The sequence below is a fragment of the Hemiscyllium ocellatum genome, chromosome 2 (genome assembly GCF_020745735.1).
Source record: "Hemiscyllium ocellatum isolate sHemOce1 chromosome 2, sHemOce1.pat.X.cur, whole genome shotgun sequence".
Taxonomy (NCBI): domain Eukaryota; kingdom Metazoa; phylum Chordata; class Chondrichthyes; order Orectolobiformes; family Hemiscylliidae; genus Hemiscyllium; species Hemiscyllium ocellatum.
The window spans coordinates 47,108,144-47,129,855 of NC_083402.1; the positions used below are offsets into that span (position 1 = coordinate 47,108,144).

General features: G+C 40.6%; 1 protein-coding gene across 4 annotated transcripts in view; it reads right to left on the bottom strand.

The window, feature by feature from the left end:
* Nucleotides 1-21,712, bottom strand: part of LOC132827416 (EGF-like repeat and discoidin I-like domain-containing protein 3) — a 203,588-nt gene that overhangs the window by 15,224 nt on the left and 166,652 nt on the right. For all 4 annotated transcript variants that reach the window (XM_060844111.1, XM_060844120.1, XM_060844101.1 and 1 more), the window contains one exon: nucleotides 13,743-13,927. In XM_060844111.1, the coding sequence (XP_060700094.1) occupies nucleotides 13,743-13,927 (185 nt within the window). The remainder of the gene's footprint in view (nucleotides 1-13,742; nucleotides 13,928-21,712) is intronic.

A 21,712-nucleotide genomic window follows, 5' to 3' on the forward strand; every position in this document is an offset into this window, starting at 1 on the left:
CAGTTAACTACATACCATTTCTTTCTTCTTGTCCTTTATTGATGTTCCACTACTTTCATAAAATAATGGTAAGCATATTTACTGTTGCGGTTATACCTTCATTATCTAAAGTTAAAACTGTTCCCTTTAACTTGCTGTAATTATAAGGCCCCTCCTATATTACCTGCTAGCCCGTCATATTCATATATAGTTCTCTAAATCTCACTTTTTAACCTTCTCATTACTATGTTTATGGTTTTTCATAATATTTCTATTCCAAGCAATATTATACAACATGCATGTTGTGTTTAATTTTTGACACTCTCTTTATGCAAAGTAAATATAATTCATTGATACAATCATCAAAATTAATGTTTGCTGAACATTACTCTCCTTATATTTTAGTTTTAAAATACTCAAGGGGTTTCCACCACTCATTACTTAATAGCTTCTTTTAATTTCTTGTTTGACAGCAACTAGATAGCGTCTACTCAAGCAAAGCTTTCTGTTCTATTTCAGTAGTTTTATGAATCCTACTCTCCCTCGTTAACCTAAGAAGCAGATTTGCCCATGTTCCCGACAAAATAATCTGAGTTATTCCTAGTGCCCTATTTAGCCTCTCCATTAATTCACTGCTTCCATTATGATTTGGGTGAAGGCCCTTAAAATTATCTTTTCAGGTTGGAGGAGTTACTTTCAGCTGGTCCCCTTTGCACTAGCTTGTTCTTTTGAATTTTCTAATGTGTGACAACAAGTTAATCGGGAAATGTAAACTTCGAGAAATTGCTTTTCACTTTGGTGCATAACCTTTTAATCTTTCTTTTTAATACCGTTAATTTTTATTTAGACCCATTACTTTTGGCTGCATTCTCTTTTAACGCACTAAAGGGTAGAAACTGGGCCTGCAGCCTCATTGGCATATTGCTGATAAACTGTACAGCACATCTAACTACATCTCTTTTGTAATCAATTACATACCTATTACCATCCTGAAGTAGTGCACAGGACATCAGAAAAATACTTTTTGGTAAAGAAGTGAATTTAAATAAATCTAAATGTAAAATAAGTTGCACAAGGCAGAATATCAATACTTCTGCTTAATTATTCCTGTTAAGTTACATGAAATAACTCCATAGAGGCTGGTATCCCATCACCAAGTCACTCTTTATTTATATATGGAGCATCCTGGACACTGATAACGCTTTCTCAGAGCCAGCTGTCAGAGTGAACAGATCCCTGACACTCCTGTTCTTATCTGTCAGCCAGACTCCCTGATTGGACCAGATTAACAACCCAATCAGGGAATTCATATTCTATGAGGCTGACCTTGTTACAATCATTACAGTAGACATCACATTGTTCTGGCCTTTCACACTTCACTGACTTTGTAGCATGATTCAATGAACCAATTAAGTCATAATTACCGCTGACTGGGGAACAGACGTTAAACTGCATGATCTGCAACCAACAGAACACAGGGCCAGTGTAGTTACTCCCTCAAATAAAATCAAATACTGTGGATACTGGAAGTCCGAAACAAACACTGAAACATTGAAGAAATTCAGCAAGCTGACAGCATCTGTGGAGAGATACAAAGTTAACATTTTGAGTTCAGTATGACTACTCTTCTCAGCTTGAAATTTTAATTTTGTTCTTCTTTCTCCACAGATGCTGCCAGACTTGCTGAGGTTCAGTCCAGCATTTTCAATGTTCATCCCTCAGTTGCCAAAGAATAAGGCTTAGATCAACAATGGGAACATTGAAATAATGTCCACGTTCCTCCTTAGGAGCTTGTGCCAGAACTGGGGGAATTATCCTACAGACTAGTTATGTAGCAGCTTTACATAGGTATACATCAATGAATATAACTGACAGGACTAAATTTGCTAAAAACTAGAAGGGCATCACATCTTAGCCAAAATGAAGGCCAGATGTTCTGCCTCTTTATCTGGTGGCTACCAATTTTGCCATGTAGAAAACAGTGGTGAGACAGATTTTACACAACTGCAGCTCACAGAAATATTTGCACATTTAAAAAATGCTATTTCCTTCAATCATAGCAGTTTCAATGACCCAAAATGTCCTTATCTTTGTCGTAAATGGGTGACGGCTTAACTTTAAACAGTGACCCCCTAGTTCAACATTCTCCCATGCAAGAGAATATCCTTTTCACATGCACCCCAACATTCAACTCACCTCTTACTCTTGTCTAGTTTGTCTAATCTTTCTTTATAAGACAACCCATTCATTCAAGTTATTAGTCAAGTATATCTCTATGAAATGTTTCTAATGCATTTGCATCCTTCCTTTAATAAGGTGAACAATACTTTGCACTATATTTCAGATGTGGTGACATGGTGGCCAGGGTTCGAATCCAACCTTGGGCGACTGTGTGGAGATTGCAGAATCTCCCCATGTCGGTGTGGGTTTCTTCTGGGCGCTCCTGGTTTCCTCCCACAGTCCAAAGGCCTACTCTTAGGAAATAAGGCATGGCAAGTCGCTGAGGTGTCAGTGGAGGAGCACTATGGGGCCAGTAACCATAATTCTATTAGTTTTAAAATAGTGATGGAAAAGAATAGACTAGATCTAAAAGTTGAAGCTCTAAATTGGAGGAAGGCTAATTTTGATGGGATTAGGCAAGAACTTTCAAAAGCTGATTGGGTGCAGATGTTTACAGGAAATCAGGAGGGCAAAAAGGGAACATAAGATAAATTTGGCAAATAGAGCTAAGGAGAATCCAAAAGGCTTTTATGAATACATTAAGGACAAAGGGTAACTAGGGAGATAATAGGGCCCCTCAAAGATCAGCAAGTCAGCTTATATGTGGAGCTGCAGGAGATGGGGGAGATACTAAACAAGTATTTTGCATCAATGTTTACTGTGGGGAGGATGTAAAATGTGGGAAAATAGATGGTGATATCTTGAAAAATGTCAATATTACAGAGGGGGTTGTGCTGGATGTCTTGAAATGCATAAAAATGGATAAATCTGCAAGACCTGATCTGGTGTTCTCTAGCAAACCTATTTTTTTGAAATAATTTATTATGAGACATTATCTGGTTCCTTGTGTGTGGGCATCAAGTTATAGTTGCTCATATTAAAAAAAATGTAGTCCAAATAATAGGATGTATTTTTCCTTTGTCAGCCAATAGTAAGCCTTTATAGTATTACACCATGATGTTTTCATTTTTCCTGAATATCAGGCAATAAGGATATTTTGTGTAGTGATTAATTTGGTGTAAAATGAATTTTGTAATAATTAATTATCATAATAACAGCTCGGTACAGTTCAGTTATATAATTTTAGGTTTTCTTAGTTGTAATGGTCTAGAAACTATTTTAACGTACGTAATTAAATGGAGCAGTATTCAGATGATTTTTAATATTCCCAAAGCATAACGTTATGGTGATTAGTGAGAAATAAATGGAACAACACAAGCAAGGGATCACATGTTAGGTTATATCATTGTCTTGTATGCTTAGTTGAAATTCATATCACCTTGAATAAAACGACAGTCCTCAGAACTGACTGCCAATTTGACAGGCTTTTTAAAAATTAAAAATTGCAAAATATATATTTATTGATTCTCTGGTCAGGTTTTCTGCCTCATTCATATCAAGTTTGGTCAGTAGTGTTGAAAAGCTGGCAGTAATTCATTACAGAATCATAGAAATGCTGCAACATAAGGAGGAGGCTTTTTCAGCCAGTCACATAGCCCTAGCAACACAACTACTCTCACTATCATTTGGTTTACTGTAGCTTTTCTGTTCCGATATTTAGCCAACTGTATTCTGAATGTCTTGCTTGAACCTGCCTCCACCAGGCTCTCAGGCAATGTATTTCAGATCCCAACTACTCCTTGTTTGAAGATTTTTGTTTACTTTGGGTTGTTATTTCTTCCTTCATTTACTAATCGTCTTAAATTATCCCCGTTTAGTTCTTAATCTTTGCACCAATGGGAAGTTTTCCCTATCCACTAAATTCCAAGCCACTCAGCATCTTGAATTGGAAATATATTCCTTACTATCACCATCATGGATCTCTTTTGAACAAGTGGACTGCAATGCTTCTCAATAACAATTAGGAACGGACTGTAAATGCTGGCCCAGCCAGTAAAGACAGCAATGCAATCCCAAGTTCTGCATCATCTGTCACTTTTGAAATTACATTCGTGCACCACCCAAGTCTTGGTCATTAATGTTTAAGAGAAACATTATGCCCTAAGGAATATCATAGAAAGACAGAATCCATACAGTGTGAAAAAGGGCCATTCAGTCCATCTAATCCACACTGACCTTCCAAAGACCATCGCACCCAGATCCACCTCATCTCTGTTACTCTCCATTTCCCATGTCTAACCCACCCAATCCACATGTCCCTCGACACTATGGGCAACTTAGCATGGCCAATCGATCTAATCTGCACATCTTTAGACTTTGTGAGGAAACTGGAGCATGCGGAGGAAATCCATGCAGACACAGGGAGAATGTGCAAACTCCACACAACCAGTCATTAAGGGTGGAATCAAAGCCGGGTCTCTTGTGCGGTAAGAGTTTTCAAACAGAGTTTTACTGGCCAATAAAAGTTGGTCTATTCCATACGCCATGCATGAATAAAGGAAAAAAAAAACTGAGTGAACCTCAGCAAAAGCAGGTCAAGATCTTATTTGTCATCTGTTGGTAAGGAGCAGGCAGGAAAGTTGACCATGGGCAATTTCATCAATAACTTAATTCTGGCAGGCATGAGGTAGTGGTGGGGCCCATACACCCGTATTCATTCTATTTTCCATTCTTTGCTCCTTCAAGCTCACAATCAGAACATTCCATTTCAGAGCTTAAACCGAAAAATCAAAGCAGGCAAATCATTGCAATCCTGAGGGAGCGTGGCATTATTGGAAATGCCATGATTTGGATGAAATTTTAAGCAGAGATCCTTTCTTCCTGCTTGGGTTGATGTAGAAGATCACATGGCACTTCCTGATGAAGAGCTTTTGCCTGAAACGTCTGCTCCTTGGATGCTGCCTGAGCTGCTATGCTTTTCCAGCACCACACTCTCAACTGTAATCTCCAACATCTGAAGTCCTCACTTTCAGCACTGTACTAAAGGCAGTTTATCGCATTCTCAGCTACCTTCCCCCCAGCCCCACCCCCCTCCCATTTATCTCTTTACAAAACTAACATTCTTTCCATCACCTTTTCAGGGAAAGTTCTAAAGACTCAACAACCTTCTGACAGAAAATCTTTGGTCTGCTGTTTTAAATGGGCAACCCTGAGTTTTAAATGTAGGTTCAAAATGTACCTCATTGGTTTAAAGGTTTAAAATGTACCTCATTGGACTTTCATCATGTCTGTTAGTTTTGTAAAGTGCTATACAAATGAAAGTGTGTGTTTCTTATTCATTACTGGAAGCCCATATTCCCATTTCAAAGACTAATAAAAATATTTGGGACCATTTACCACCCCAGGCATTGTCCTGAGAACTTACCGTTTGTGAGGAATGCAGTAGTTTTGTGCAAGGACTGAAATTGTAAACATGACTATTGTGATACGACACAAGTACAAGAAATGTAATGTTTGAGTGAGATACTGTCACCAATGACACTGGAATGGCACATGGAGAGGGAAGGAGGAAAATGAAAGGAGGTGTGGGCTTGCTGATCAAATTGATTTCATAAATTAAGATGAAATAAAAATAGTTCAAGTGAAACTGTCCACCATTGAAATTATCTTACACTAATATGTTCAACTTGACCTGATGTGAGTTTTACCGGTGCAATTTCATCTCCTGTAGCAAGTTACTACAACATTATTCATTGCTTGTTTCCTTTCTGAAAAGACAAAAAAAAAGTGCTCTACCTTCACATCCCATATTGTTCATCCCTGACCAATTAGCTTCCTGGAATGTCTTGGAATCTCTGAGGCCCAAGAATTCAGGTATCAGAATGTTTCCACATTGCGGTCAATCATCTGTTTAATTAGCCTAATAAATAGTTAGCAGATATTTTAATGACGTGGAGCTTCAGCCCACCTGCCAAGTTTTAAATCTACAGGGTTGCTAATACCAGGCAATTATTTTTCTTGTAAACAAAGCAACTGATACCTCTTTGCTTATTCAAACAGAGGGGCAAAAAAAACTAAACCTTCATCTTTGCACTGATCTTAGGATGGTCAGTAACATGCAGTTTTGAAAAAAAAATATGCAATGACAAAACCTATGTTTCTATTTGAATGAGGTAACTGGTAAGAGGTTATACACACAACAGAAATTAACACTTATAAATCAGAGCAATGTATGACAGCCTGCAGTTCACTTTGACCAAAAGCTTTGCAAGTCTACCTCATACACATTGGCAGAATCTTGCTGAGGTGATGGGCTTTCAGGAGGGATGGGCAGAACCAGTGTGATCCCCATGTTCCTGTTGTCAAGAAAGTCCACTGCATCTCGTGCCACACAACGACTTAACAAGTCAGAAGTGGGCCTTACCTCTAGGCCAAGCCATGCCTGGCAAGAGCTGCCATCCAATCAAAGGCTGGAAGTTAGCTGAATCACAGTGATGCTGGCAAAGCAGTGGCTGCTGCTGGTATCACACCCATTGGAGACTGTGCATCATGGGGGCAGGGAGGGGCTGATGCGAAAATTAGCAGCAAGGTCAGAAGCCTGTCTTTCAGTAATCTGGCTTCCTTCTCATTCCCTCAATCAGGAACTGAGTTCCTTTAAATGAGGAACCCCTCCCCGGGAGCCTGAAAATGAATTTGCCAGTTTCATGTGTCATATTTCTTCCAAACCAAGAGCCGTCATCTCTGCTGGATTACTATCAGTGGTGAAAGCATGATGCCATTAATTGACCACTTAAGGGAGGCAGGAAACATGTTTCCACTGATGGGTGAGTGCCAAACCAGAGGACACAGCTTAAAAATATGGGGTAGACCATTTAGGACAGAGATGAGGAGAAACTTCCTCACCCAGAGAGTGGTGGCTGTGTGGAATGCTCTGCCCCAGAGGGCAGTAAAGGCCCAGCCTCTGGATTCATTTAAGAAAGAGTTGGATAGAGCTTTCAAGGATAGTGGAATCAAGGGTTATGGAGGAACAGGATACTGATTAAGGATGATCAGCCATGATCATATTGAATGGTGGTGCAGGCTTGAAGGGCAGAATGGCCTACTCCTGCACCTATTGTCGATTGTCTCTTGAGTGAGAAGACCATCCACAGCAGACATAATCAGGATAGAGATGGGAAAGTAGAAGGATCCCCATCTGCCCCTAAACCCCCTATAACCAACTCATCATGGCAGGAATATCAAAGACACCACCCTGTTCAGAATTACAATTAGAATCCCTACTATGTGGAAACAGGCCATTTGGCCCAACAGGTCCATACCAACCCTCCAAAGAGTATCCCAGCCAGACCCATTCCCCTATATTTATCCCTGACTCATGCACCTGACCTATACATTCCTGAACACTATGGGCAATTTAGCATGGCCAATTCACCTAACCTGCACATCTTTAGATTGTGGGAGGAAACTGGAGCACCCGAAGGAAACCTACGCAGATGCAGGGAAAATGTGCAAAATTCACACAGTCGCCCAATGCTAGAAGTGAACCCAGACCCCTGGTGCTGTGAGGCAACAGTGCTAACCACTGTGCCATATATTGGGTTTCAAAGAACACACTCTGTTGTTTCACTGTTACCAAACTGATCAACATTTCAGGCAAATTAAAAATACTGATTTTGTTTACTGTTCTCACTGGAATGGGCCTTATTTTTCATCAGAAATTAAGGCAGGTCTGAAAAATGCACAAGAAAACATAGGCCAACATGTTGAATTTTAGATCCCCCTGAAAACATCCTTGACAATGGAGTAGTTTGTAAAAATGCAATGTGTGGCTTGCCTGCCTGGCCCAGACCGGTCTCCCGCTGTGAAAGTTGGGGATTGTGGGGAGGAAAGACAGCTTGCTCACATTTGAGTCTATTGAGGCCCATAAGCAGTCAAGTAATGGTCTCCTTACGTGCCTCAGCCTATTTCATCACTGATGACTGTTTTCTTCCACAAAGCGAGCACATTAGTGAACCACATGATACACTTTTCCCCTGACAATCAACAATAGGTTCAAGGTCATCTTTAGACTCTTAATTTTTAATCGAATTCAAATTCCACCATCAGCCATGTGGGATTTGAGCTTACGTCTTTATATCAACAGTCCAATGATAATATCACTACGCCATCACTTCCCCTTACTTTTACTAGGCAGCTTGCTGTTGGGCAAAGGATTGTACCCTCCTTGAAGCATTCCTGATGCTCATTGGAAACACACTTTCCCCAAGACCATACCATTTGTTTAACTATCCCCTGGGCCCCTCAAACCCAACCCAGGGTGGTCAGTCAGTCTTATTGATACCACTGCATTTGCTTTGGGGAGACCCAGAAATGATCAACACTTGAGCCTGCAAATACTGGGACAAAAGAGCAGCTGACTAATCTGAATGGTTGGCCACACTCTCAGGCTGGGCATCTTCCCAAATCAGGATATAAATCCTGACGTGAGACAATTCACCTGGAAACAGCTGCCAGGCAACTGCTGGTGGACTTCTTAATGAAAAATTTGTAAGGGACAGATAGGGGGAGTGTGGACAATAGCAGGGAATATGATATCCTATACAGCCTTCAAAGGAGACAAGTGAGTTGAGACAAAACTTGGAAAAGTCTTCATTTCCACAGGGATGCTGTTTCCTTCCTAAGAATGAACAAAATTTGTAATTCTGGAACATCAACATTGTAAGGTTCATTTTGATTTTATCTATAGTTATGTCAGGTAAAAAATAACTACTCTGTGCAATCAGGAACTGTACCTGTGCAAGAATGTTTCAAATGTGCATCACAGATTTTTTTCTTAACATCACAGATTTTTTCCTAACATCGTCCATGTTCATATGTCCCTTGTGTTAGCTTTGTTTTGAACATCTTTTTCCCTCTTGTTTCATTGCAGTCTTTTCAGGGTCTATGTTTCAAAATTTAACTGTCAAACTTACACTTAGTTACTTCACATGTAGGACTGCAAGAGACATTGAGAAAGACTAAACTTGAGCTTTAAGCTCGATTAAAGGGAAATATTTTGCCGATATTTAGTGTAGTAAAATGGGAAATGGTTAGATGCTGTGTCATCATTTTGACAGTTTAGAGGGGGAAGGTGTAGAATGGGAAATCATTAAATACTGAAGCCAACATGAAATCACCAGTGTAAAGCAGATATCCTCAGGTCAGCAATACCAATGACTGGTGCTGCCATGTGCAGGTCCTCGAGGCAAATAGCCCTGATTTTCTTTGGGTGTGACAACTTGGAACCACTTCCACCAGGAGACTTGGGGCCATTGATGCGTTTGCCTGGGGTCCACAAATTTGCAAAGATTGATGGACCACTGAGTAGGATCTGAGGCTATTACATCAAGAATTGCAACTGCAATTGCTGCAGGCAACACAGCCAAAGGCATCTGAATGCAACAGAGACTAAAAGACAGCAACTAGAAGGCAGCAGTAGCCTCTGCACAGAATCTACATGCCAAGGGTCATTTTCCTGGATTTCTGAGAGCGGCAGTGATGACATGTGCAGCCCTGTTCGCTCAAATGTATCCCCATGACGTAAAGCCATCAGGAACAGGTGCCCATAAAGGTCAAGGTGACCATGACTCTTAACTGTTTTTGCATCTCGTTCATCCAAGAGCTCAGCTGCTGACAATAGTGGAACCATAGAATCCTCAGGCAAATAACTGCATCAGCGAGATGACAGATGCTTTACTTGGGAGGGCACCACTATAAGACTGATGCTGCTAGTCAAACCTGGAGGGTTGTATGCTTTGCCTCCCTGGCAAGATTTGCTCAGGTCTGGGCTATTACATATTGCACCCATGTGGACAATTATGACTCTGGTGTGCGGGACCATCAGAGGTTCCTCGTCTCCTTGAAGGTCCATCTGGTGTGTGATCACCAGGAGGTGTGCATGAAAAATCCATGGAATTAAATTCATGCCTTTTTTTCAATTTTCACTAATTGATGCTAGTTTAGTTGCGGCACTCATTTTACTTTTAGTCTTTTCAGTTTGGAATCTATGTCAGGTTTTAAATGTGGCCTGAAAAACAAATACAGCGTTCTTGATAATTTGAGTCAACAATTATTTTTTTCCTCATTCTTAGCCAATAAAACTACTTCCAACACTGCTCTTTATGCCCACTGAAGTCTCCCAGCTGTTTATTTCAGTAATATCTGACTAAGAATTACCTTGGGAACTGATTAAACAAATATTTTTAATAGGCTTTTACCCAGATATTAAATGTTCATTCTGCTGGGTCTTGCCTGCGCTATCTTACTTTTATACTTTTCTATAAAAATGTGCTTTGTGTGTGTAAGCATCATTATTATTCATTAAATTCCTGGCAATGGGATTAAAAGCATTGCAAGTTTGGGTGTCAATGCATCCAGGCATATAGAAACTGCAATCAGCAAATGATATTCTGAAGTGTACCATCAAATATTAGAACATGACTAAGACAATAATACAAGGACATTGGATCAGCAATTGGCTTGCTGAAAGAAAACAGAGGGTTGTAGTTGTTGGAACATGTTCATCTTGGTGTCCAGTTACTGGCGGTGTACCGCAAGGGTCGGCTTTTGGTCCACTGCTGTTTGTCATTTTTATAAATGACCTGGATGAGGGCGTAGAAGGGTGGGTCAGTAAATTTGCAGATGACACTAAGGTCAGTGGAGTTGTGGATAGTGACGAAGAATATAGTAGGTTGCAGAGAGACATAGATATGATGCAGAACTGGGCTGAGAGGTGGCAAATGGAGTTTAATGTGGACAAGAGTGACGTGATTCACTTTGGCCGGAGTAATCGGAATGCAAAGTACTGGGCTAATGGTAGGATTCTTGGGAGTGCAGATGAGCAAAGAGTGTTCATGTGCACAGATCCCTGAAAGTTGTTACCCAGATTGACAGGGTTGTTAAGAAGGCATACAGTGTTTTGGCCTTTATTAATAGAGGGATTGAGTTCCGGAATCAGGAGGTTATGCTGCAGCTGTACAAAGCTCTGGTATAGCCAAACTTAGAGTATTGTGTACAGTTCTGGTCACTGCATTATAAGGAGGATATGGAAAGGGTGCAGAGGAGATTTACTAGGATGTTGCCTGATATGGAAGGAATGTCTTATGAGGAAAGGCTGAGGGCCTTGAGGCTGTTCTCATCAGAGAGAAGAAGGTTGAGAGGTGACTTAATAGGACATACAAGATAATCAGAAGGTTAGATAGGGTAGACAGAGAGAGCCTTTTTCCAAATATGGTGACGGCAAACACGAGGGGACACAACTTTAAAGTGAGGGGAGATAGGTATAAGACAGATGTCAGAGGTAGTTTCTTTACACAGAGAGTAGTAAGGTTATGGAATGCTTTGCCTGCATCGGTAGTAGATTTGCCAAGTTTAAGTGCATTTAAGTCGTCATTGGACAGGCAAATGGATGTACATGGAATAATGCAGGTGGGATGGGCTTCAGATTAGTATGACAGGGCGGCGCAACATCGAGGGCCGAAGGGCCTGTACTGCGTTGTAATGTTCTATGTTCTACGTTTTATGTTCTATTGGAGAATTAAATTGGTGAGTAACCAACCCAACCTCACCAATTACCTGCCAGTTGGGAGTGCTTAAGCAATAACCATTATTTCTGAGTTCTTGTCAAATCTGCTACCAGTTTTCACACAACACAATAAATACACAGCTCAGTTTGGATATTTTGGGGGACTGAATATTTTGGAAAGACTAATTACACTCTAAAGGAAGAGATAATTAATTAGTAAACAACAACATGGATTTTAAAGAGGAAGGAATACTGTACTTCACAAACCCTGTAATTGTTTTTGAGGAAATTATAAATATGGCTGTTGGGGAATTGCCCCTAAACTATGATAAGATATCAGGCAGGGGACTATTGTTGAAGATTATGGGATATGCAATTTTAGGAAAATTAGCAAGTTGAATGAAAAACTGGTTAGAAATTTGAAACAGCGTGAGAGATGAAGGTACCCATTTGCTGGAAGTAGACAGTACTATATTAGACAGATCTGGTCCAGGATGCCTTCTGTTCACTGAGTTCAATGATTAAATGTAGGGTGAGAAGGAATAGGAGCTTACCCAAAAACAAATCCAAGAAAACATATAATTAAGTCCAACAATCAAAAAATACTAATGGGGTGGTCAACAAAAGGAAAAACAAACCTGATGCATGCAAGTCAACGCAGAAAGGCAGAAGGCTGGAAGAACACAGCAAGCTAGGCAACATCAGGAGGTGGAGAAGTCAATGTTTTGGGTGTAACCCTTCTTCAGGACTGGGGGTGGGTGTGGTGGGAGCTGCAGATAAAGAGGGAGGCAGGGCAGGGTGGTGAAGTGGGCATAGGAGAAGACAGGTACAGGGTACAACTTTCTTGGTCAATGGTGGGGAATGAATCTGGGTTGAGGCAGGGAGCAGTGGAAGGGATGGGGAGGGGCTGGGAAGGGAGTCGGGGGATGGGGAGGGAGGGTATTTGAAACTGGAGAACTCAATGTTGAGTCCTCTGGGATGTAGGGTGCCCAGGCAGAAAATAAGGTGTTGGTCCTCCAGTAGAAGTGTGGTTTGTTATGGCAATGGAGGAAGTCAAGGATGGTCATGTTGGAAAGGGACTCGTTGGGGGAATTGAAGTGAGCAGTGACTGAGAGGTCCGGTCGGCCACAACGGATCCGACTATGATGCAATGCCAGTTTGTGTGGCGTGAGGTAGTTTGGTAAATCAAAAATAATAATTACCTTTGGATGGGAGAGGTCATATTGCAGAAAATCCCAGGAACTTGTAGGTTCACAAGACATAAAAGGAAGTACCTCAGGCAGATAAGACAACAAAAAAGTCATGGAATTGCTTTTGGAGCAAAAGGTACCAATATGGAAGTTGAAATTAATGGTAAATTTGTCCTAAACCTTACTCAGAGTACAATTAGAGTACCCTTCACAGTTCTGGGCTCTGTGATGGATGAATGTTGAAGAACTAGGCAACATTAGGAGCACATCCACTGAGGTATAGCCTGGTATGAGGATATCACATAACAAAAGGTTTGAAGATTTGGTATCGTTTTCATTAGAACAGAGAAAAGCATGATGCAATTTGACAGCAGTTTCTAAATTATGAAGGGATTTCAGGGACTGGACAAAATCAATGGTTTTGAATGGTTGAGAAGACATGGATGTTATAAATTTAAATTTGAAAGATTCGAGGATAAAAGAGCTGCAGAATTCTGTTTTTTATACAGCAAGCCATGAACCAGATGAATGCACAATGAACTGCTTCGATCTTGTAAATTCCACATAAAATGATAAAATGGAATGCTCACTGACTTTTGCCATCACTCCAAAAGAATAAATCAGCATTTCACCGTAGAACTGTTTTGAATTCGAAGAGCGTACATACATAAATAAATAAATAAAGGGCATTCAATTCAGTCATGGGATTATAGTTTCCACTTAAAGAATAGATAGAGTGTTACATGAGATAACAAATTGTGAACTTCAAAATCTGGCTGCAGATTTTTATTAAACTACATTTTCTAAACTCTAGGAGCAAGAAATTTATTAGCAAGTTCCAGTTGGATTTATTTTAAACTAGGGCCTCCTTTGAATATATTAATTGGCAGCAGCGACACAGCAACTGCACACGTAATAAAAGATTCACAGTTTCAAAGTTAAATGAATACCTGTAGCCACTGTGACTGATCACTGCGGCCTGATGTCCAAGCATTAATCTTCCCTTGTTTATCCAGGCGGGCTTTACTAGGTTCCCATGTAAACATATCCATGTTTAGGGTCCGAAAGATGTTGGAAGCCGTAATCTGATAATCCTGGATGTGTCCTGACTTCATCCCCAGAGGCTCTGAGCAGCCTAAAGGAATAGAACAAATTTAAAATAAAACAAATACAGCACACTATACCAGACATTACCTTTTCATACATACAAAAATTCAGCAATGCTAGACTTGAATTAAAGTCATCATAGTGATGTTTTCTGTTTCAAAAACATGTTAAATCATTTGGCCACTTCTTTTCCTCATTATTTTTCCAATGTTCTAACCTCCTAATGCAAAGGTACCAGCTTCTTATTGTTTTAACAGTGCCATTTGTCATCCAACAATTCAAACAACTGAATTAGTATTTGGGCCTGGATGGAGATCACAGATTATTCAGTCATTAGAGGAAGTATAACCATACCCAAGATGTCTTCATCCAGCATTCACTTGAGCACACTTCCAGTCTTAATATTAGCTAATGATCACACATGGGAATCCAGCTTGAATGCTGATCCCAGATTCAGGAGGCTGAAGCCAATCACTGCATCACCAACATTATCATCCCAGCTGAGGTCTTATACTTCAGTCTAAATTTGAGATTTGATCTAGCTACCTGCTACCAGTCAATGTATTGACACTCATCACTTGACACAGATTAGTGCTCTCCTTCAGAGCAAGAGATTGTCATCATCTAAGATAATCTGTACACAAATGAAACATTAGGTATAAGCTGTCACACTCATTTTGGTATACATGATTTGGAGATGCCAGTGTTGGACTGGGGTGTACAAAGTTAAAAAAAATCACACAACACCAGGTTATAGTCCAACAGGTTTAATTGGAACCATTAGCTTTCGGAGCGACGCTCTTTCATCAGGTGATTTGAGCAGCGCTTCAAAAGCTAGTGCTTCCAATTAAACCTGTTGGATTATAATCTAGTGTGCGATTTTTAACTCACAACGTATAGATAGTGAAATAGGAGAGGCTCTGGCCGTGACTTCAATTGCATTAAATGACGTAACCTAATATCTGACTTATGAATACCATTTTAATGATTTTTAAGATGGTGAGATTATGGGATTGGATAGGTGGATGGGTGGGTGAGGCAGAGGTGTAGATGTTATAATCAGGAAAAATTGTAAAGTGCAGCAGAAAGCATCACTGCTCCGATTTTGCAAAGGTGGAACAATGGCATTTCTCTGTATACCACTGTAGGGCTCAGGATTCACTTCACTTGCCTATAATTTGACAGATTGAAACTGATAGCAGGTTAGAAGGTGCATGCTTGAAGTGCATTTCTATGTAATAATAAAAGGTTGTATAAATTGGCTCCAGTACTATATTTTACCATGAGGCTTTCTAAACACGCCACTGGCATTTTAAACATGATAATGAGGCAGGCAGCATCTCAGCCCTCCTGCAGCACAATGGTAGTGTCCCTACCCCTGGACCAGGAGGCCTGGGTTCAAGTCCCACATGCTCTAGAGGTGTGTAATAAAGTCTCTGAACAGGTTGATTAGAAAAATAGGCTAAAATAAACATAACATGTATGGCTTTCTGCAAGGCGAGTGCAGCTTTGGGGAAACGTTAGGTGTCTTTTACAGGAAGGAGAAGCAGAAATGTTTCTCTTCATTTCCCAAAGAATCATGAAGAGGTGATAGCCTCATAATATTGTTGCTCTGACCATGGTAATATTCTGGGGACTTGGTTTTGAATAGTGGATTTTCAGTTTAATAAAACAATCTAGAATTAAAAGTTTAATAAAGACCATGTTGATTGAAACTGTCATCCTGACATGGTCTACCCTACATACAAATTGACACTTAACCGACCTTTGAAATATGAAGCAAGCCACTCAATGTGTCAACTGGTAAAATGTTAAAAGAGATTAAAACTGAATGGATTGTCTGGTATTGATGAAGGCACTGGGGTCGACAACATCAAACACAGCCCAATTGAACCTGCAAAGCCCTCTTTACCAACAACTACGGGCTAGTGTTAAAATGAGGACAGCTGTCTCACAGAATCATCAAGCAACAGTCTAACATAAGATTATTCACAGAATCCTACCTTATAAAAAATGTCTCAAATAATACCATCACCATCCAAGGGTATGACCTGTGCCAAAAGACCTCAATGTCCACCAACAAGAGTGGCTGGGCAGCAGCACTACAGACTGAACTAGTCAGGTCCTGAAGGCCACTGCAGCTGGACCAGATCCATAGCAGGTGGCAAGGGAATCACCAAGAAGTAAAAACATACTTGTCCTCATCCTCACTAATTTGCCTGTTGCAGATGCATCCGTCCATGTCAATGTTGGTCAGAGTAATCACCGTATGGTCCTTTTGGAGACAAAGTCCCATCTTCACTTTGAGAATACCTGCCATGAATTACACCTCTAACACAGTACAAAAGACAACAGACTTCAAATGGATCTTAGCAACTCAAGACCAGGCATCCATGAGGTGCTGTGGGCCATCAGCAGCAGCAGAATCATACTCCAACCTAAAGGCCGACCATATCCCATACTCAACCATTACCATCAAACTAGGATAAACTCTGGTTAAGTAAAGAGTGCAGGAAGAGCATACCTAAAAATGAGGTGTCAACCTGGTGAAGCTACCAAACAGGACTACTACCATGCCAAACAGAATAAGAAGTAAGTGATAGACAGAGCTAAGTGATCCCATGACCAAAGGATCAGATGTAAGCCTGCAGTCCTGCCATATCCAGTCTTGAATGATGGTGGACCTTTAACAACTCATTGGAGCATTGTAGAACGAGGGTCTACAAACATTCCCATCCTCAACGATAGAGGACACAAGCACATGCAAAAGATAAGACTGACGCATGCACAACAACATCCAGCTAGCATTGTTATGTGGATGATTCAAGGTGGCCTCCATCAGAGATCTCCAGTATCACAGATTATAGTCTTCTTCCAATTCAGTTCACTCCATGTGATATTAAGAGACTGTTGGAAGCATTGGATACTAGAAAGGATATGGGCCCTGACAACATTCCAGCAATAAACTTGTGCTCCAGAGGTTACCATGCCCCTGGCCAAGCAGGACAGCCAAAATAGAAGCAAAATACTGAAATATTAAAGGAAGATTCAAAATGCTGAAGAAACTCAGCAGGTCTGGCAGCACGTGGGAGAAAGAGAAACAGATGGTTCAACTCCAGTATAGTTCTTTAGTTTCTTTAGTATATTTTGGTGTTTGCTTGGTTCAGCAGTTTGGCTGGAGTGATTGCGGGTGGACCTAACATAGCCCCGAGTGAACCCTGCATTAGAGAAGAGTTTGGGTTCCCAGCAGCATCCATGTCCAGCGCAGGTTAGGGAAGTGGTGGTGGAGGTGAGTTTAGGTCTGGGTTGGGATCCAGTGGCACCAGCTGTAGCTGCGTTGGTGAGATGGGCCCGAAGTGGAGTCATGGCTGCGGCAGAGTCAGGTTTGGGCCGCCAGTGCAATTGGTGTCGCCTGTGGTGATGAGGTCCATTGAGGACTCACAGTAACAAAGGATATCATGGAGGCAAGATGGTGCTGAAGAGTGGGCAACATTTATTCCAGTGGCGGCCAGTGAAGGGGGCTTGTGTCTGGCCAGCAGGCCAACGGCAGAGCACTTAACAAGAAGAATTGTTAAGTTGGACACCTATTCTTTATTTCTTCCTCTTTCTGCTTTTATATTCCATGCTTTGGTTTATTTTTCGTGCTTTAAAATGGTGCCGGAGAATGGAAACACCATACAACACTTTTCACTCTATTTTGTAACAAAATACTCATGACAAAACAATTAAAATCAAAAACCACAACACTGATATTTACCTGACAATGTGGAAAATTGCTCTGTGTGTCCTATGCATGTACATAAAAAGCAGGTCAAATTCAATGCAGCTAAGTACCATCCCATCTATCTTCTCATGATCCTCAATGAGCTTGTATAAAGTACCATCATCAGTGCTATCAAACAGCATTTTGTTAGCTACTGCCTGCTTACTGGTGCCCACTTTGGTTTCTGCTAGAATCATTTTCCTCTTGACTTTATTACAGTTTCAGTTCAAACATGGATAAAATTACTGAATTCCACAGATGAGGTGAGAGTGACAGCCCTTGACATCAAGGCTGTATTTGACAGAGTGCGGCATCAAGGACCCCTGGCAAAACTGGAATCAATGGGAACTGGGGGCAAAATCTCCACTAATTGGAGTCATACCTGGCACATAAGAAGATGTTTATGGTTTTTGGAGGTCAGTCATCTCAGCAAGAGTTCCTCAGGGTAGTGTCCTCACCCAACCATCTTCAACTGCTTCATCAATGATCTTCCCTCCATCACAACATCAGAATTGGGGATGCTCGCCAATACTTGCACAATGTTCAGGACCATTCACAACCCCTCAGATCCTGAAGCATTCTATGTCCAAATTCAACATTATTGGAATAACATCCAGGTTTGGGCTGACAAGTGGTAAGTAATTTTTTTTCTATTAGTTCACAGAATGTGGGAATGAATATTGACGTGGGATTTAAGAGTTTAACGATTACTGTGAAAACACTGTTGATTGGTGGAAAATCTATCTGGTCCACTAATGTTCTTTAGAGAAGGAAACTGCCATCTTTGCCCAGTCTAGCCTCCATGTGACTCCAGATCCAAAATATGGGTAGTAGTACTAACTGAGGACCTCTTATAGAGAGCTGACACAGAGATAATTGGCTGAAAGGTCTCTTGCAGTGATTTGATTATGGGATGAGATATTGCCATTGAGTTCAGGCTGCATAGTTAGGTCAGGATGAGCAGTCATCCCATCAGGCTAAGGTGGATCTGAAGAGAACGTCTTCAGAGGGGGACAAGAAAGGCTACTTTTATCGTGTGATCCCACAAAATAAATTTACTGTCTCCTTGTCTCAGAGTTTTCCTATTCAGGAAGGCATGGCTCATGTGGGAAGTCCTTGAACCCAATCCCATTGACGACTTTGTATTTTTACAACACAATTTTCTGTGTCTTCCTCCGTAATTTACACCTCACTAAAGCTTCTTTGTAACTCCTGGCAGTTTGGGATATACTCTTACATCAAGTTATTAAAGTCATTACATTTTTATTATTATTTTTACTTACTATCATATTATAATTATTATATTCAAATTCAGCAAACAAAACTTCTCTGAAAGTCCTCAGAAAAGTAGGTTTTATTCAAGAAATGTTCAGAAACTCATGTGGCAATCCAATTAATTGAGCTTTGCAATTACCCAAAAATGTGAAAGAGATTTCCATTGGGAATACCAATTATGTGGCAATTTTTCCATGACAAAGTATTGCAAAGTGCTGTTAACTGTGCATATATCATATTTTGTTGCAATGATTTTGCAGAAATCTTACTCTATATATGTCTATTTAGAACAGCATAGCTTGACCTTGATTCACACTGACTTTGGTTCTAGATTCCCCTTAGATGCAGGGGTGCAATGCACATGCAACTAGAGATTTCACCTGCAGAAGCAATATTATAAATATAGGGCTGCTATAGATGGTTTGTTAGATTCAGTGATGTTAATTATTCCATGGTGCTCATAATCCTGTTGGTGCCTTGCATCTGGTCATGCAAAGTAATATTGGAAGCTTGGAAATGCTGAGTTCAAACCCAACAGTAAGCAGTTGAAGACTACGGTAGACTGCCCCCGTGACTGGAGATCATAAGTTAATCTAGGGAGGCTTAGAGAACAGCAACCAGGAGGGACATAAAGATTGAGGTGGGCGAATGGGATCTGAAAATGACAGGATGATTAAGAAATTGCAGAGACAAAGAGAAAATTTCTTGAGTCAGGGACAAGTCTAGGTTAATTAGCAGGGATCTTGGGGATGAGATTTCATGACTGATGGACACTATGGCAGGAGAGATCATGAGAAGGAGAGATTGCAGGATGATAAAATGAATGGATAAAAAAGATGGTTGCTTAAGTCACTGTAACCGAATTGTGTTTAAATTTTCTAACAATAACTCTATCTATTCAGGGAGGGTACCGAGCCAACCTCAAAGCTGCCATAGTGAAACCAAAGGTAAGCATGCTCAAGGGGTGCTGTCATTGGTTTTTCACATTGTTACTCACTTAATAGCAGCTTGCCCCACCACACCCTGATCATAGCTTGTCTGTTTTGTGGGAGGTTAAATTTATCCCCATCTTGCTTTTGTGTGTGCTTCTCTGACCGTTCAGAAAGAGGACTAGTTTACATTTCATGGAAACATAGCAAAATATTATTCTTTTACAGAGCAAGAGTCATTAACTTCAATTCTTACTTGTATTTACATAATATCACAAATAAATGAAGGAACTAAGATTGTAGTTTCTTTTTCTAATCTCGGAGTCTGGCAAAAATTTGCCAGTACAGCTTTCAGAGTCTGTAACCTGTGTTGAACTTTTTGCCACCTGTGTTCATAATCAGAAGAAAGAGCCAATGGCCAATAATCCCTACTGTACAATTAGGATCAATGACATCCAAACAGAATTGGTGAAGTGCTTGCTAATTACTGAGAGCAGTGAACAAATTGCTTCTCATAAATCTATAGGGAAATAGCTTCAGTGCTTAGTTCATTAGCATTTTCATTACTTTTCATCTCAATACTTTAAAATTGTATTCAAATGCCTAATTTTACAAGTCTTAAGTGCAATTCTTTTCCAAATACCTTTTTTATTTCAAAATTGGTACAAACAAGCTCATACTATATCAAAATGCTTCTGCAGTAGTCTCACACTGAAGTACAGGGCAGTGTATACTGTAATCCTAAAACCAAACAAAGTAACACTTCAAGGAATATAACTTATTTCTACTTTCAACTATGCTTAAAGAACCAAGGAAATAACCAAAACATTGACATTAAAAAACCATTACAAGTTATGTGACTACCTGTCTGGTTTGCTGGATGGCAGAATATTATACTTCCACAGGCTACAGGCCGAAGTTCAACTTGTCCTAAAACAGTGAAACAGTGGATAAAATTGAAAACTTGAGGTGGAATATAATTCTGTCCATGGTAATGAGTGTTGAGGCAGATATAGCAGTCCATTAGGTATTGTATCTAAACGCCACCAAATTCCAGCCATGGCAGAACTATGGCTTGGGCAGTCAGGCATATCCTTCATGGCACACTTTGAATAAAGGCTCCAAAATGACCAATTAATGACTGCTTAAGGCTGTCAGCCTGCCTCTGCTAGGGTTAACCTAGCTGCAGACATTCCTGATTGCTACTATCTGAGACGAGTCCCTTGATAAACAGAGTGTTGGAGCAACTGGGCATTAAGCAATAGGTAGACTCTGGGGAGCTAGCCCCTTGCTCCTTCACCTAACCTTCCTGACTCCTCTCTCCTGAAGCACCTTATCCTAAGAGAACACCTCCTCCCTACCAAACTACTGCACTTAGCTTAGTACTGGATTGTCTTTAATACAGGAGTGCTCTTCCAGCAGCAGTCTCCTTCATGCATTGCTGTGTACAGGAGCTGTCAGTCTCTGAACAGCTCTCACTTGGCAGGAAACTCTGTGCCTGGGAGCTGGTCCATGCCCTTCCCACTGCTTGAATGGCTTATGGTTCGTCACGCCTTCCGTGGAGGACGGAGTGCCGGTGTCTTGCTGGTTCACTAGATAGTTGAATCGACCCCTGATGCTTGAAGAAGAAGCCACCCTTTATTTCAAAATCTCCAGGAAGTACGAGGAGAACACACTAGCGAGAGTCTCCACCTTTGCATGCTATAATGGCTTATACAAAATAACTACATTCACATAAATGTTGATTATCTCAGATTAACTTTCAAGTACTGAACATCTTTTAGAGCTTGCATGTTTAGTCAACAGCTGAAAGAGGATAAAAAATAAGATGCTGGCAAGACACCAG